This window comes from Oncorhynchus tshawytscha, linkage group LG04, assembly GCF_018296145.1.
Source record: "Oncorhynchus tshawytscha isolate Ot180627B linkage group LG04, Otsh_v2.0, whole genome shotgun sequence".
Taxonomy (NCBI): domain Eukaryota; kingdom Metazoa; phylum Chordata; class Actinopteri; order Salmoniformes; family Salmonidae; genus Oncorhynchus; species Oncorhynchus tshawytscha.
Window position 1 is genome coordinate 10,513,109 of NC_056432.1, and position 14,314 is coordinate 10,527,422.

General features: G+C 42.0%; 2 protein-coding genes across 3 annotated transcripts in view; both read right to left on the reverse strand.

Moving 5' to 3' along the window:
- Positions 1-80: 80 nt before the first annotated feature.
- Positions 81-1,103, reverse strand: LOC112249474 (protein atonal homolog 1). The gene has a single exon (XM_024419304.2). The coding sequence runs from the start codon at positions 1,054-1,056 to the stop codon at positions 232-234; it is 825 nt and encodes a 274-aa protein (XP_024275072.2). The 5' UTR covers positions 1,057-1,103; the 3' UTR covers positions 81-231.
- Positions 1,104-8,683: 7,580 nt separating this feature from the next.
- The window catches only part of LOC112249431 (glutamate receptor ionotropic, delta-2), a 724,520-nt gene continuing 718,889 nt past the window's right edge, over positions 8,684-14,314 (reverse strand). Inside the window, exons 16-17 of one of the 2 annotated variants that reach the window (XR_006083189.1) lie at positions 13,289-13,365; positions 9,128-9,207 (exon numbers count right to left, since the gene is read on the reverse strand). Coding sequence is in view for 1 of the 2 variants with exons in the window: in XM_042320306.1 (XP_042176240.1) it covers positions 8,779-9,207 (429 nt within the window). In the remaining variant the exon portion in view is untranslated. Of the gene's footprint in view, positions 9,208-13,288; positions 13,366-14,314 lie in introns of both variants that reach the window. The other variant, XM_042320306.1, reaches the window with a different exon arrangement.

The window sequence follows — 14,314 nt, forward strand, 5'->3', positions numbered from 1 at the left end:
GCGCGACAGACGACATGGCAGAGGGGTCCTTATATGTCTCAATGAGACGATCAATTCTATTGGCAGAACCGAATTATCTGACATAAAATCATCTTTATCTAACAGTTAATAAAATAGAAGCTCTCAAACGAAACAAAACGATTTCGGAAAGCCCAATCTATCATATTATAAAATGTAGGCTATGCTAGCATCAGATATTATTGACACGATTAGAAAGTCTCTGGTGAAGTTTCAAAATGAGTGATGGCTGGGAAGTTTGAGTTCAGATAGTTCGTCTTCGCTCTGGAGCTCCATCTGCATCTCATCTGAGTCGCTGAAATGAGAGTGCGGGGAGAACTCTCCGTCGCTGCGGTTGGACCGGGGGGAGTCTTTTCTGCTCTCCAAGTCGGAAGTAGGTGTCCCCGAGGGAGAGCGTATCTCCTGCTCCATCAAAGCAGAGAACGAGCCGTCTTCGAAGGGGAATGGGATTCCGTTAAACTGGACTGGTAGCCCCGTGCCTGAGCCCCTTCGGCAGGTGGATGAGGAGGATCCCCGGGGACTCTCCTTGGCGGACAACAGGTCACACTTTGGCGAGTCAACACCGGGACCCTGCAGCAGATCCGCCAGCGCGTTGATGTAGATTTGGGCCATCTGCAGGGTATCGTATTTGGAAAGCTTCTTGTCGTCGTCGAAAGCAGGGATGACACTGCGCAGCTCGTCAAAGGCATGGTTCAGTCCATGCATCCGTCTTCTCTCCCGCGCATTGGCAGCCTGGCGCCTCTGCTTCTGGACTCCGTTGCCAGGTTTGGATGGGGCTCTCTGTCTGCCATCCTCGGTGCTCACCGAACCCTTGAGCCGACACAACTCCCGCACTTTGAGCGGGCTCTTGGAACTTTTTCTAAAGTTTGGGCTGTGACCGGATGCGGGGGACATGCTGGAGCTGGGCGAGTGCAGCAGGTATTCGGCGTGTGCCGCGCAGGTGCCAGCAGGCTGCACGGGAGCCAGCCAGGCGCGTGGGTCACTGCTGTCCATGAGTGCCAGACTTGATGGGTACTCGCTCTGCTCCCCCCTCTCCATTCTCGACTGCTGCACCTTGCTACTCTCCTTCGCGTCTTTACTCCATTCCTCAACACTGATAACATCCATTTAAAAATATATAAATCAGGTGGCTTGCAGGACTAAAGAACTTAACCAAATATAAAACGCTATCAAAAATGTTTCTTTAGCAACGTGTGCTTTCACAGTGTCGCGTGCAGGACTCCTCTAGCGTCTCAAGGCGCGGCGTCGCTTTAAAAAGCGGCACGCGCCTGGGAGCCCCCCTTCTCATGCTGGTCGCGTGGCGCTTTGACCAATAAGAGCGGTTGGGGCAGGCGCGTGTTGGCGACCAATGAGAAGTCTCCGTAAACCCGAGAGAGGTTATTATGTCTGGACTGTTTATAATAACGTATCGGTTTAAAGACTGTTTAACTGGGTGGCTAGCACAAAGGGAAGTCCTTCAGAACACACACATGGATAGAGCAATATGGTTAATAGTGTGGACAGCACGAGCTTCAACTCGTGGACTGATGGAGGATGTCCGTGCACCTGCCCAATCCAACAGGCATCTGTGTTTCTTTGGCTCATGCCAGATATCCTCAATTCTACAGATAGAGAGTCGTTTCGAAATTGGCAATGTATGCATCATAGGCTCTGAACTAATGTTCAGAATACTGCCACGAAAGGAATCACGCAATTCATTTGTCAAATTAAAATGGAAGATCATAAAGAGATAAACACCATTATCATCCTTATCATCATGTACCATGTGGCTCTATAGGGCCTATACATTTTGGCCCGTTTATAAGTTACTCAACATTAAAATTAAAATAGTTTAAAAGACTAAACGTTTTAAATGCTTAAAATATGTTCTATATACTGTACCTCCAATGTATAAAAAATATGGCTATGCTATGGTAAGCTATAACATTTCCAGATTTAAATTCAGAAAGTAAAAGGGTAGCCTCGTACGAACCATTCTGCTCTTGCGAGTTCACGTTCTGTTTCGGTAGCTTTCGGTAGCTTTCGGTCGCGAAACAGGGTGTATGCTCCCAAGATCAGGATAGGTCCTACAAGGTTACGAAAAGGGCGCCAACTAGGCAAAGAATATAACATCCTGCAATCTTAGAAAAAAAAATGGTTATTTGGGGTTCTTTTTGTAAAACACATTTTGATTCAGTTAAGTAGGGTTCTGAAGAACTAACCCTATAAAAGGGTTCCACATATGAACTAAGTGAACACTTTTTGGCTCTATATGGAACCTTTTTCTTAAGAGTGTGGACTGGTTCTAGGGACTGAAAAAAGTTTGACCACAGAACTTGGCTCCTTGGGGTCCGTGATCATTGTCAATTCACCGCTCCTCTATTCCATGAATGTTAAGGCCATCTCGAATTTCATTTTCTTTTGTTCAGGTTCAAAACCTTTTGATCCGACTTACGGAACGCCCTGTTGGTAAAAGAGCTTCACAGGGACCGGAAACATGAGCAGGGAGCTCGACAGCGCTTTTACTGTCAGGAGAGCAGTGGCAAGCTCAGAGAGGTTGTGTTTGTGTGTGTGAGAGAGAGAGAGAGAGAGCGAGAGAGAGAGAGAGAGAGAGAGAGAGAGAGAGAGAGAGAGAGAGAGAGAGAGAGAGAGAGAGAGAGAGAGAGAGAGAGAGAGAGAGAGAGAGAGAGAGAGAGAGAAAGCGAGCGTGATGGAGTGTGTGTGAGCGAGTGAACGAGTGAGGGTGTGAGGGAATGTGTGTGTGGAACAGTGTGCTCGCAGCATATCATTTTAGACGGGCCCACTCCCTTGACTGCCTCTGGACTGTCAAAATCATAGAAGGATGAGAAAAAGACGAAATAAAGAATATGAAAAAAGTAGGACACAAACTACTGTTAAATAAACTAATCATAATAGACAACCAGCTAGCCTATATGCAAACCATTCACAATGTCACTTTCTGAACTCTCAGTTAAAATGAAAATATATAAGGCTACTGAATAATAACAATAACAATAATAATAATAGTCTAATAATAATAATAAAGTATAGAGGAGAGGAAGTCAAACAAATAAATAAATAGCAGGATTAGATTCATGTAATGTCTTCAGATATGATTTTAGTTATTATTATTATTATTATTCGAAATGCTATATGTATTCTGAAGCGGAAAAAATTGTATACAGGTCTATTTAAACATATTAATTTGAAAGACTATAGCCTACTGAGAGTTTAGCAATCTTAAACATGCGAGATCAACCCGCACATGCACGATAGCCGACCAAATCCCACAATTTCTGAGATAAAATGACATTCATCTTTTCACTTTTTATTCATGTATTCTTAAGGCGTCGAGGCTAGGAGACTGGCGCCTAGGTCCGTCTCCCCACCTACAAGCCGCCGTCCAGTGAGGCTGGAATGGCTCCCAAAGCAAACAACAGGTTGGATATTGTAGCTGTCGATTATTAAAGTGTCGCAGGCACAATGGTGACTCTATGTTCCATTCGATACGCTTGGGGGACTCTTTGGAAAATGGGCACAAAATGTGTCCCCGTGGGGGCTTCCAGCGTGATCGAGTCTGCGTGCTGCTCACCCCATTTCTGTCTCCGGGGAAACGAGGTGCACTGGACGGATGCAGTAATAGGCTGACGTAATATTAATAAATAATAATAATGTATTTGTGGACCATTGGTATTTACGTTGGTATTTTTAAAGCCTTCGTGGAAAAGGCCAGATTCGGATGGTTGGGTGCTTTTTTTTGGCACTAATGAATTCGTGTCTACAACTTTAGGCAACGTTTGATAAAGGCTTTATCATACATAGTCTGTGCAGGCATCTCTCTCTCTCTATCTCTCGCTCTCTCTCTCTCAATTCAAATCAATTCAAAGGGCTTTATTGGCACGGGAATCATATGTTGCCAAATCAAGTGAAATAGATAATACAACATAAACAGTAAACATTACACTCACTAAAGTTCAAAAGACATAGAGACATTTAAAATGTCAATATTATGGCTATATACTGTGTTGTAACAATGTGCAAATAGTTAATGTACAAAAGGGAAAATAAATAAACATAAATATGGGTTGTATTTACAATGGTGTTTGTTCTTCACTAGTTGCCCTTTTCTTGTGGCAACAGGTCACAAATCTTGTTGCTGTGATGGCACACTGTGGTATTTCCAATATATATGGGAGTTTATCGAAATTGGATTTGGGTCTGTGTAATCTAAGGGAAATATGCTTCTCTAATATGGTCATACATTTAACAGGTTAGGAAGTGCAGCTCAGTTTCCACCTCATTTGGTGGGCAGTTTTCACATAGCCGGTCTTCTCATGAGAGCCAAGTCTGCCAACGGGGCCTCTCTCATTAGCAAGGCTATGCTCACTGAGTCTGTACATAGTCAAAGCTTTCCTTAAGTTTAGGTCAGTCACAGTGATCAGGTATTCTGCCACTGTGTACTCTCTGTTTCGGGCTAAATAGCATTCTAGTTTGTACAGTTTTTTTGTTAATTCTTTCCAATGTGTCAAGTAATTATCTTTTTGTTTTCTCATGATTTGGTTGTGTCTAATTTTGTTGCTGTCCTGGGGCTCTGTTTGTGAACCAGGCCGCAGGACCAACTTGATTCGGGGACTCTTCTCCTGTTTCATCTCACTGAAGGTGATGGCTTTGTTAAGGAAAGTTTGGGAATCACTTCCTTCTAGGTGGATGTTGTGTTCTACGTCGAACACTGAGGATATTTTTGCAGTCTCTCTCTCGATCAAATAGCACAACATTATCTAACAAATGTTTGATAGTGAAACAGCGCCACTTGGTGGATAGAAATTAAACAACCCACTAGTTTGAGATATCACTGCTTGCTTCTAACGCTGACACCCCCTTGAATAGGGAATGTCAATTGTCCCAGAGTTTCATAAAAGGTGTAGAATAATTTCTTCTGAGTAAAGAAAAATACTTCCTTTACACATAAACCAGCTAGCCTGTTTTAAAAAAAAGTTCTTTAACCCATATTTAACTAGGCAAGTCAGTTAAGAACACATTCTTATTTACAATGATGGGCTACCAAAAGGCCTCCTGCTGCAACGGAGGCTGGGATCATTAAAAAAAAAAAATAGGACAAAACACACATCACGACATGAGGGACACTACATAAAGAGAGACCTAAGAAAACAGCACAGCATGGCAACAACACATGACAACACAGTATGACAGCAACACAACTTGACAACAACATGGTAGCAACACAACATGGTAGCAACACAACATGGTAGCAACACAACATGGTAGCAACACAACATGGTAGCAACACAACATGGTAGCAGCACATGGTAGCAGCACAAAAAACATCGTACAAACATTATTGGGCACAGACAATAGTACAAAGGCAACAAAACATCACGTGAAGCATCCACAACTGTCAGTAAGCGTGTCCATGATTGAGTCTTTGAGTCTACTGTCCTTAATACTCATTACCAAACATGACATGGAGTGACAAGAAGTGGCATGATGGTACAAACAGACTGGTACCAACATAGAAATATAATGAATTCATTATTCACTATAAACCAGCCATAACAGGACCACGTCCTGTTCCCTTATTGAACTCCAGAAAGAGGACGTTGACTTGCGTGGTACCGATGTGCTCTCCTAACCCAGCAACGGCTCCAGCTGTTCCAATAGGCAGGATTCTTCTTGAAAAAGAACTCACTGGGATGAAGATGAACCTAACCTAGAACACTTCTACATTAATGTGGATGCTACCATGATTACGGATAATCCTGAATCGTTGTGAATAAAAATGTTATTGTAATAGTGAGAGGTTAGGGGGGATTGATATTTGTGCGTCTGTAACTTTCTCACTTACTATTTCATAATCTGAAGCACAACCAAAACAAACAGCAAATGCACCCAACAAGTTTGTAGAGTCACAAGCCTGATGTAATCATTAGTACTGGGAATATGAGACCAAATACTAGACTATTGACTACTTTAATACACATATTAGTGAATTTTTCCCAATACTTCTGGTCCCCTAAAATGGGGAGGGACTATGTACAACAAGTGCTGTAATGTCTAAATGGTTCACCTGATATGGCTTGAAAATACCCTCAAATTAAAGCGGACAGTCTGCCGGAGTACAGAGCCACAACAACAACAAAATGTGTCACCGTCCCAATACTTTTAGAGCTCACTGTATTTGTTTAAAATCTATCACTTGATTGTTTCATTTCAGAGAGACAAATAATCCGTTTTTTTTTGTTGCAAAATGCTATATATCAGCCTCACTCTCAGAGAACTCCTAGGTTTAACACAGTCAAAGGTAACGCATAACTACATTTGTAATGAATAACTGTACAAATTATACAACTGTGACATCAATATTTAAAATAAGGTAAACAAATAAATATATGTATGATTTACATTTGACATTTTAGCCATTTAGGAGATGCTTTTATCCAGATATATATATATATATATATATATACACTTCATTTATTATTAACATCTAAAATATATGAATTAAAAGTGTAAGAACAGTAACATTTTACACACACATGTAGTTAGCCATAAGCAATCATTTCTGATGAAAAAACACAAATGTGAAAAATTGGTGGATGTAGCGCTCTGGAAATAAAGTCTTTACATGGAAAAGTGGAACATTATTTCCTGGCAAGCTTACACATTCACAGCAAAGACTACAAAACCCATACCACTGTAGAAAACAAGTTTATTAGACAAATTATACACAGAAAGCTTTGCCACTTGTAACAGAGGCCTCAGTTTGTTCCGTTTGAATAATATGCAACACATACAACAACATAGGCCTATATTAAATACTGTACACTATAATCAGTTGAACATGATCAAGTAATCCTGTACCTCCTATGTATGAAATAAAAAATGTTACGCGCATAGCAAGTTGTGCATGCTTCTTTTTAAGATCTTGCCTCCTCTGTTATTAGCCAGCAAATCAAAATGAACTCAACATGACAAGAGAAAGCTCGTGTGTGTTCTGGACCTGGGAGGAAACCAAATATGTTGGGTGACTGCTAACTCAAGGCTCATATGATATATTATTTTTTTTATTAAACAAAAATAGCGTCAACATGTAAAATATACACATTTCATAATGTCTCTGTCATTTATACTAAATAAAACTTCTTTAAATGTTGTCTGTGTCCTATTGTCATTCGATAGCCGTACTGCAGCTTAAGAAAATAACATCTAGAAGACTTGCATCAAACACTGCTTCTGGTCTCTACGCACAACATTTGCGGTTTAGTCTTAAGATAACAAACTGAAAGCTCATTCTAAACAACTAACATTATTAAATATTAATACAGTGTTAGTGAAAAGGTTTGGTTCCTCTTTTCCCTTCACATTATTATTTTTTTGACCCCCTCCCTCCAAAACCTCACCTTAATGGTCTTGTCTAAACAATTGGCACTTTGAAAACGTTAGATAAACAGTACCCTTAACATTTAAGAAATAAAATAGAAAGATCTTTCAAAATGGCTGCCATCAGCTCTACAGTTCCAATGGCAAAAAAAATCCTATTGAAACAGGAGACTGGCGAGGAGAAGCCAGCCTGTACTGATAAGGCTTGTGCTGAGGATGTTATTGGAAAGGGCTTCTCCTCAATCTGAGCCCAACTGTTTGCCCTTACAACAGTCAATTAGAGGACTGGAGAATGACACGATCGCACAGAAATGTGACTTTGTTTTCCTGACTGAGCCCTGGCAGAACTACAAGTAAGGTGAAAAACAACTTGAATATGATTTATGACGCAAACCAGAGTAAGACTATAGCACTCATTTAGCGGTTTTCAAAATTGGCTGAGAAAACAAGTAGACCGCTGAGAACAATGTTTTTTTTTGTTTTACTTTCTGACCAAACACATTCCACGCATTAAAATGTATTTTCAAAACAAATTCAATAAAATACATATAATAGCTTTAGCTGCTTTTAAAGTCATTTTTCTGTTGTCTTTTATCTCAGTTATTTTCAGTCCTTTTTGTGCCTCTATGCGTCTCTCAAGAAATGTCCGTTTAGAGGTTGAGGCTCTCATCTTGAAATAGACAGCACAGTACAGGTGAGAAAGAATTTCCAAACTACATACAATCAAACACAGGTCTGTGGGCACTGGTGCAGTGAGTGCAGTGGAATTGATAGAGTCGTACATGCACCAAAATGGCGGAGTGTTTCCAGAGCTCAGATGGTGAGGTCTCAGTATGCAGGGGAGCTGAGCCAATGGACACCCATTTCTGGGCACATTTCAGATTCGGAGCACAGGCATTGATGAGCAACACCAAAGAACTGAATGGGATGAAGTCCCATAAGGTGAAAGGCAAAGACAAGAATGTCCACCAAATGAGCATTGGGTAATTGCCGATTTGTGGATCTCAAGAACAGACAGACAAGTGTTTTCTGTTATTAAAAAAAACATACTCTCCTTGTTATGTCCATAGGAGTCATATGCTTCTTCAGAAAAGCAGTCCATAAATGACATGGAACGAAAAAGAGATAACAGATCCCTGTCACACACCCAAAAATCTTCTGAAAACCACGAGAACGATGACTATAAAGAAAACATTCAAGTCCCCACCTCCTCTCACCAACAGGTTTCAGAAGGACGACCAAACCCCACCCACCAACCCCACTCCACTGAACAAAAGCAAAGCCCCCCAAAAAAAAAAACTGAACTGAAAAATTCCTATGTACATAGAGCTTTGTGAGTGTATTTGTTTACATCTCTCTCACTATGTGGCCTCCTCCTCCTCCTCATATGGATGTACCCCGATCGGGGTCGTTGCCGTAGCTGAAGTTGGGCTGGGGAGTGGGCTGGTAGGGTATGGAGGACATTGTCTTGATGGGACTGCGGAAGAAGCCACCGTTGGGGGCTCTCTGCCTGAAGGTTCCCCCAGTCCGGTGGTCCTGCACGGGACCGAAGGCGAAGCCCTGTTGGGCCTTGGTGGACAGGCTGCGGCTGAGGGTCTGGATCTGCTCGGGGATGAAGGTGGTGGTGGTGATGTGCGTGTTGCGGAAGTCGCTGATCTGTTCCAGGGCCTGCCGGGCAGCCGGCATAGAGTCCATGTCCAGGGGCGTCAGGTCAATAGAGGAGGTGGAGAACTGCTTGTGGGGGCTGTCGTCCTCCGCGCACAGGCTGTTAACCCGGCGGTGAAGGTGCTCCAGGTCGATCTCCTTATCGTCCTGTGTGGGGGCGAGGGGGAAGGGGTGGGGGTCAGAGAAAAAGAGAGAGAGGAGGCGGAGGACAGGGTCAAAGGAGAGTGAGGATAAATGTGGAGGAGGGGGAAGAGTAGGAGGATGGGGGAAGAGGAGGAGGATGGGGAAGACACAGTGGAGTGAACGAACGGTGAGGTGAGAGAAGAAGGGAGAGTGCATGGCCAAAGAAAAAAGGAGTGTCAAGGAGGATGGTATGGTTGAATAATGAGGATGGTATGGTTGAATAATGAGGATGGTATGGTTGAATAATGAGGATGGTATGGTTGTGTAATGAGGATGGTATGGTTGTTTAATGAGGATAGTATGGTTGTGTAATGAGGATGGATGGAATAATGAGGATGTTGAATAATGAGGATGGTTGAATAATGATGGTATGGTTGAATGAGGATGGTATGGTTGAATAATGAGGATGGTATGGTTGTGTAATGAGGATGGTATGGTTGTTTAATGAGGATAGTATGGTTGGTAATGAGGATGGTATGGTTGTGTAATGAGGATGGTATGGTTGAATAATGAGGATGGTATGGTTGAATAATGAGGATGGTTTGTGTAATGAGGATGGTATGGTTGTTTAATGAGGATAGTATGGTTGTGTAATGAGGATGGTATGGTTGTGTAATGAGGATGGTATGGTTGAATAATGAGGATGGTATGGTTGTGTAATGAGGATGGTATGGTTGAATAATGAGGATGGTATGGTTGTGTAATGAGGATGGTATGGTTGTTTAATGAGGATAGTATGGTTGTGTAATGAGGATGGTATGGTTGTGTAATGAGGATGGTATGGTTGAATAATGAGGATGGTATGGTTGTTTAATGAGGATAGCATGGTTGTGTAATGAGGATGGTATGGTTTTATAAGGAGGATGGTATGGTTTTATAATGACGATAGTATGGTTGTGTAATGAGGATGGTATGGTTGTATAATCAGAACGGTATGGTTGTTTAATGAGGATAGTATGGTTGTATAATCAGGATGGTATGGTTTTATAATGAGGATAGTATGGTTGTGTAATGAGGATGGTATGGTTGTATAATCAGGATAGTATGGTTGTGTAATGAGGATGGTATGGTTTTATAATGAGGATAGTATGGTTGTTTAATGAGGATGGTATAGTTTTATAAGGAGGATGGTATGGTTGTTTAATGAGGATAGTATGGATGTGTAATGAGGATGGTATGGTTTTATAAGGAGGATGGTATGGTTTTATAATGAGGATAGTATGGTTGTGTAATGAGGATGGTATAGTTTTATAAGGAGGATGGTATGGTTGTTTAATGAGGATAGTATGGTTGTGTAATGAGGATGGTATGGTTTTATAAGGAGGATGGTATGGTTTTATAATGAGGATAGTATGGTTGTGTAATGAGGATGGTATGGTTTTATAAGGATGATGGTATGGTTGTATAATCAGAATGGTATGGTTGTATAATCAGAACGGTATGGTTGTATAATCAGAACGGTATGGTTGTATAATCAGAACAGTATGGTTGTATAATGAGGATGGTATGGTTGTATAATCAGAACAGTATGTTGTGTAATGAGGATGGTATGTTTGTATAATCAGAACAGTATGGTTGTATAATGAGGATGGTATGGTTGTATAATCAGAACAGTATGGTTGTATAATGAGGATGGTATGGTTGTATAATCAGAACAGTATGGTTGTATAATGAGGATGGTATGGTTGTATAATCAGAACAGTATGGTTGTATAATGAGGATGGTATGGTTGTATAATCAGAACAGTATGTTGTGTAATGAGGATGGTATGGTTGTATAATGAGAACAGTATGGTTGTATAATGAGGATGGTATGGTTGTATAATCAGAACAGTATGGTTGTATAATGAGGATGGTATGCTTGTATAATCAGAACAGTATGGTTGTATAATGAGGATGGTAGGTTGTATAATCAGAACAGTATGGTTGTATAATGAGGATGGTATGGTTGTATAATCAGAACAGTATGGTTGTATAATGAGGATGGTATGGTTGTATAATCAGAACAGTATGGTTGTATAATGAGGATGGTATGGTTGTATAATCAGAACAGTATGGTTGTATAATGAGGATGGTATGGTTGTATAATCAGAACAGTATGGTTGTATAATGAGGATGGTATGGTTGTATAATCAGAACAGTATGGTTGTATAATGAGGATGGTATGGTTGTATAATGAGGATGGTATGGTTGTATAATGAGGATGGTATGGTTGTATAATCAGAACAGTATGGTTGTATAATGAGGATGGTATGGTTGTATAATCAGAACAGTATGGTTGTATAATGAGGATGGTATGGTTGTATAATCAGAACAGTATGGTTGTATAATGAGGATGGTAGGTTGTATAATGAGGATGGTAGGTTGTATCTGATTAATAGTTCAAGTGCAAGGTAGCTACATTTATTCAATAATCTGTTTTGTGAATCGAGTGAAATTTTTTAGAGGGGAAAGGGGTTTCCCCATTTTCCCCAGATATTTATATTGAACAAAAAATGTATTTGTCAAAAGATTGTTGATACAGACATATAAATAGCACTACTACATCCAAATAAAATGATTGGTCAACATCTTTGGGGTGGTCACACTTAGAGATGGGTGGCTCAGCTTGTGCTGAGAGGAAAGTGGCTCAGCTTGTGAGATGATTGTGTCCATTGTGGGGGTACAGGGATTGGGGTACTGTGGGGTGGAGGTGGGGAACACACATCCTTCCTCTATTTTGAGAGAGGGCATCCTTGGTGAGGGGTACAGACAGAGTCAAAGACAACTACTGACCATGTGGCGTGGAGGGGGGTCTTGCCCCGGCTGCGATTCGGGGGGCAGAAGGGACCACAGTTACCCTCCTCGTCTTAGAGAGGGAGGGGGCAGAAAGAAGTGCTGTTTGCGGGGACCTAGTCACACCACAAACCCGGGAGGGAGGGGGGGGTGGAGGAAGGAGGGAGGGTTTGAACGTATAGGAACGAGGAGGGGATGGTGAGAGAGAACAGTCATTGTTGACTGTGAGAGTCAGGTTACCTTACAGGTAACGTCCGTACGGCGAGAGAAACAGCCTGCTTTTTGATCAACTGAAGAGGGTTCTGTGTAGCAACACAAAGCTAAATATAAAACAGAGTTAATACATGTACGTAGTCTAAGAGATGAACCTCTGTTTCAATCAGACCGATGTGAAAGTCTCATTTAGGGGAGAATTTGTTCATGTTTGAGTGGCTACACCTTCAGTCATTTGAATTGGACTGTACAGATCCATACCGTGTTCTTTAGCCAAACACGCATGGCATACACCTGTTAACCTGTTACACGCCCTCTAGTGGAGGAAAGGCATCATAGCTCATTACATGACTGCACACTAAACCAGATTCTGCCCTGGTCAGAAAGAGTATATGGTAAAAGCCCTCTAGTGAACGGAAGGCATCGTAATTCATTTATCGACAGGCGGCGCCCGTGACTAGAAAATGTCATCAATGCCAAAGTTTTGTTGTTATCATAAAGCATTAAATATGACAATCTGAGTTGTTTTCGACAACTGAATGTTTCGGGATTTCCCTAACAAGACTCTCCATATTGTACTTAAAGGCCCTGTTCATGGGTATAACCTGGAGGTGGCAGGAGGGGCAGTGAATGTGGTCATTCTCATTTTGGGGGTGAGTTGGGAGGGGTCATTATTGGGTTCGAATGTGTGTTGGACGATCAAGGCACGTGGAATGTCACAGCATGCAGGTGACTGGGCGTAATGGGTAGAGGGGGCGGTCCTGAGAGTGGTGAGGGGGATGTCGTTGGGGGTGTCATGTTGGTGGGGGCATGGTTCAGGTTGCCTGGCGGAAGTGCCATCGGCCTGTGTCTGTGTCTGTGTTTGTGCGTAGGTCAGAGAGAGAGGGACAGACAAGACAGACAGACAGACGGACAGACATACAGAAGATGATGCAGATGGGAGGGTGAAGGAGGGATTTTTTTGAGGCCAGGATGAGTAGAAAAAACAGCACAGTCAGCACACACACACACACTCAGTGGGGTATTGCATGTTCGAGGAGGAGCCTTCGAAGATATACCTGGAAGGGTGAGATGTAAAAATGGCATTTTGTATTGCTCTCCCTCGCCCGCTTTACCCTCAACACAGTGTACTTATCTACAAAACAAAACAACAAGGGAATGAAAGCTTTCAGCCATCAGGGACAGTAAATCAAACATGATCAAACATCTTGTGCTCAGCATCGTCAACAAAGTGGCCGTCCATTGTGTGTAGTGTCCATTGTGTGTAGTGTCCATTATGTGTAGTGTCCCCCTATAGCCACACTCCCGTAAAAGCCAGACATAGCCACCACCCACCACCCAAATGTCCCCAAGTGACATCAACATCTGTGGTACATTAATACTGTTGTGTCTATGAGCAAGGAACCTATCCCAACATTGATGTGAACAATCGTACAGTGCATTCGGAAAGTATTCAGACCCCTTGATTTTTGCCACATTTTGTTACGTTATTCTAAAATGTATGAATTTTTGTTCATCAATCTACACACAATACCCAATAATGCAATACCCAATAAGCAAAGCAAAAACAAATTGCAAATTTATACAATAAAAAAAAGCTGAAATATCACTTTACATAAGTATTTAGAGCCTTTACTCAGTACTTTGTTGAAGCACCTTTAGCAGCGATTACAGTCCCCAGTCTTCTTGGGTATGACGCGACAAGCTTGTATCTGGGGAGTTTCTCCCATTCTTCTCTGCAGATCCTCTCAAGCTCTGTCAGGTTGGATGGGGAGCATCGCAGCACAGCTATTTTCAGGTCTCTCCAGAGATGTTTGATTGGGTTCAAGTCTGGGCTCTGGCTGGGCCACTCAAGGACATTCAAAGACTTGTCCCGAAGCCACTCCTGCGTTGTCTTGGCTGTGTGATTAGGGTTGTTGTCCTGTTGGAAGGTGAACCTTCGCCCCAGTCTGAGGTCCTGAGTGCTCAGGAGCAGGTTTTCATTAAGGATCTCTCTGTACTTTGCTCCATTCATCTTTCCCTGCAGCTGAAAAACATCCCCACAGCATGATACTGCCACCACCTTGCTTCACTGTAGAGATGGT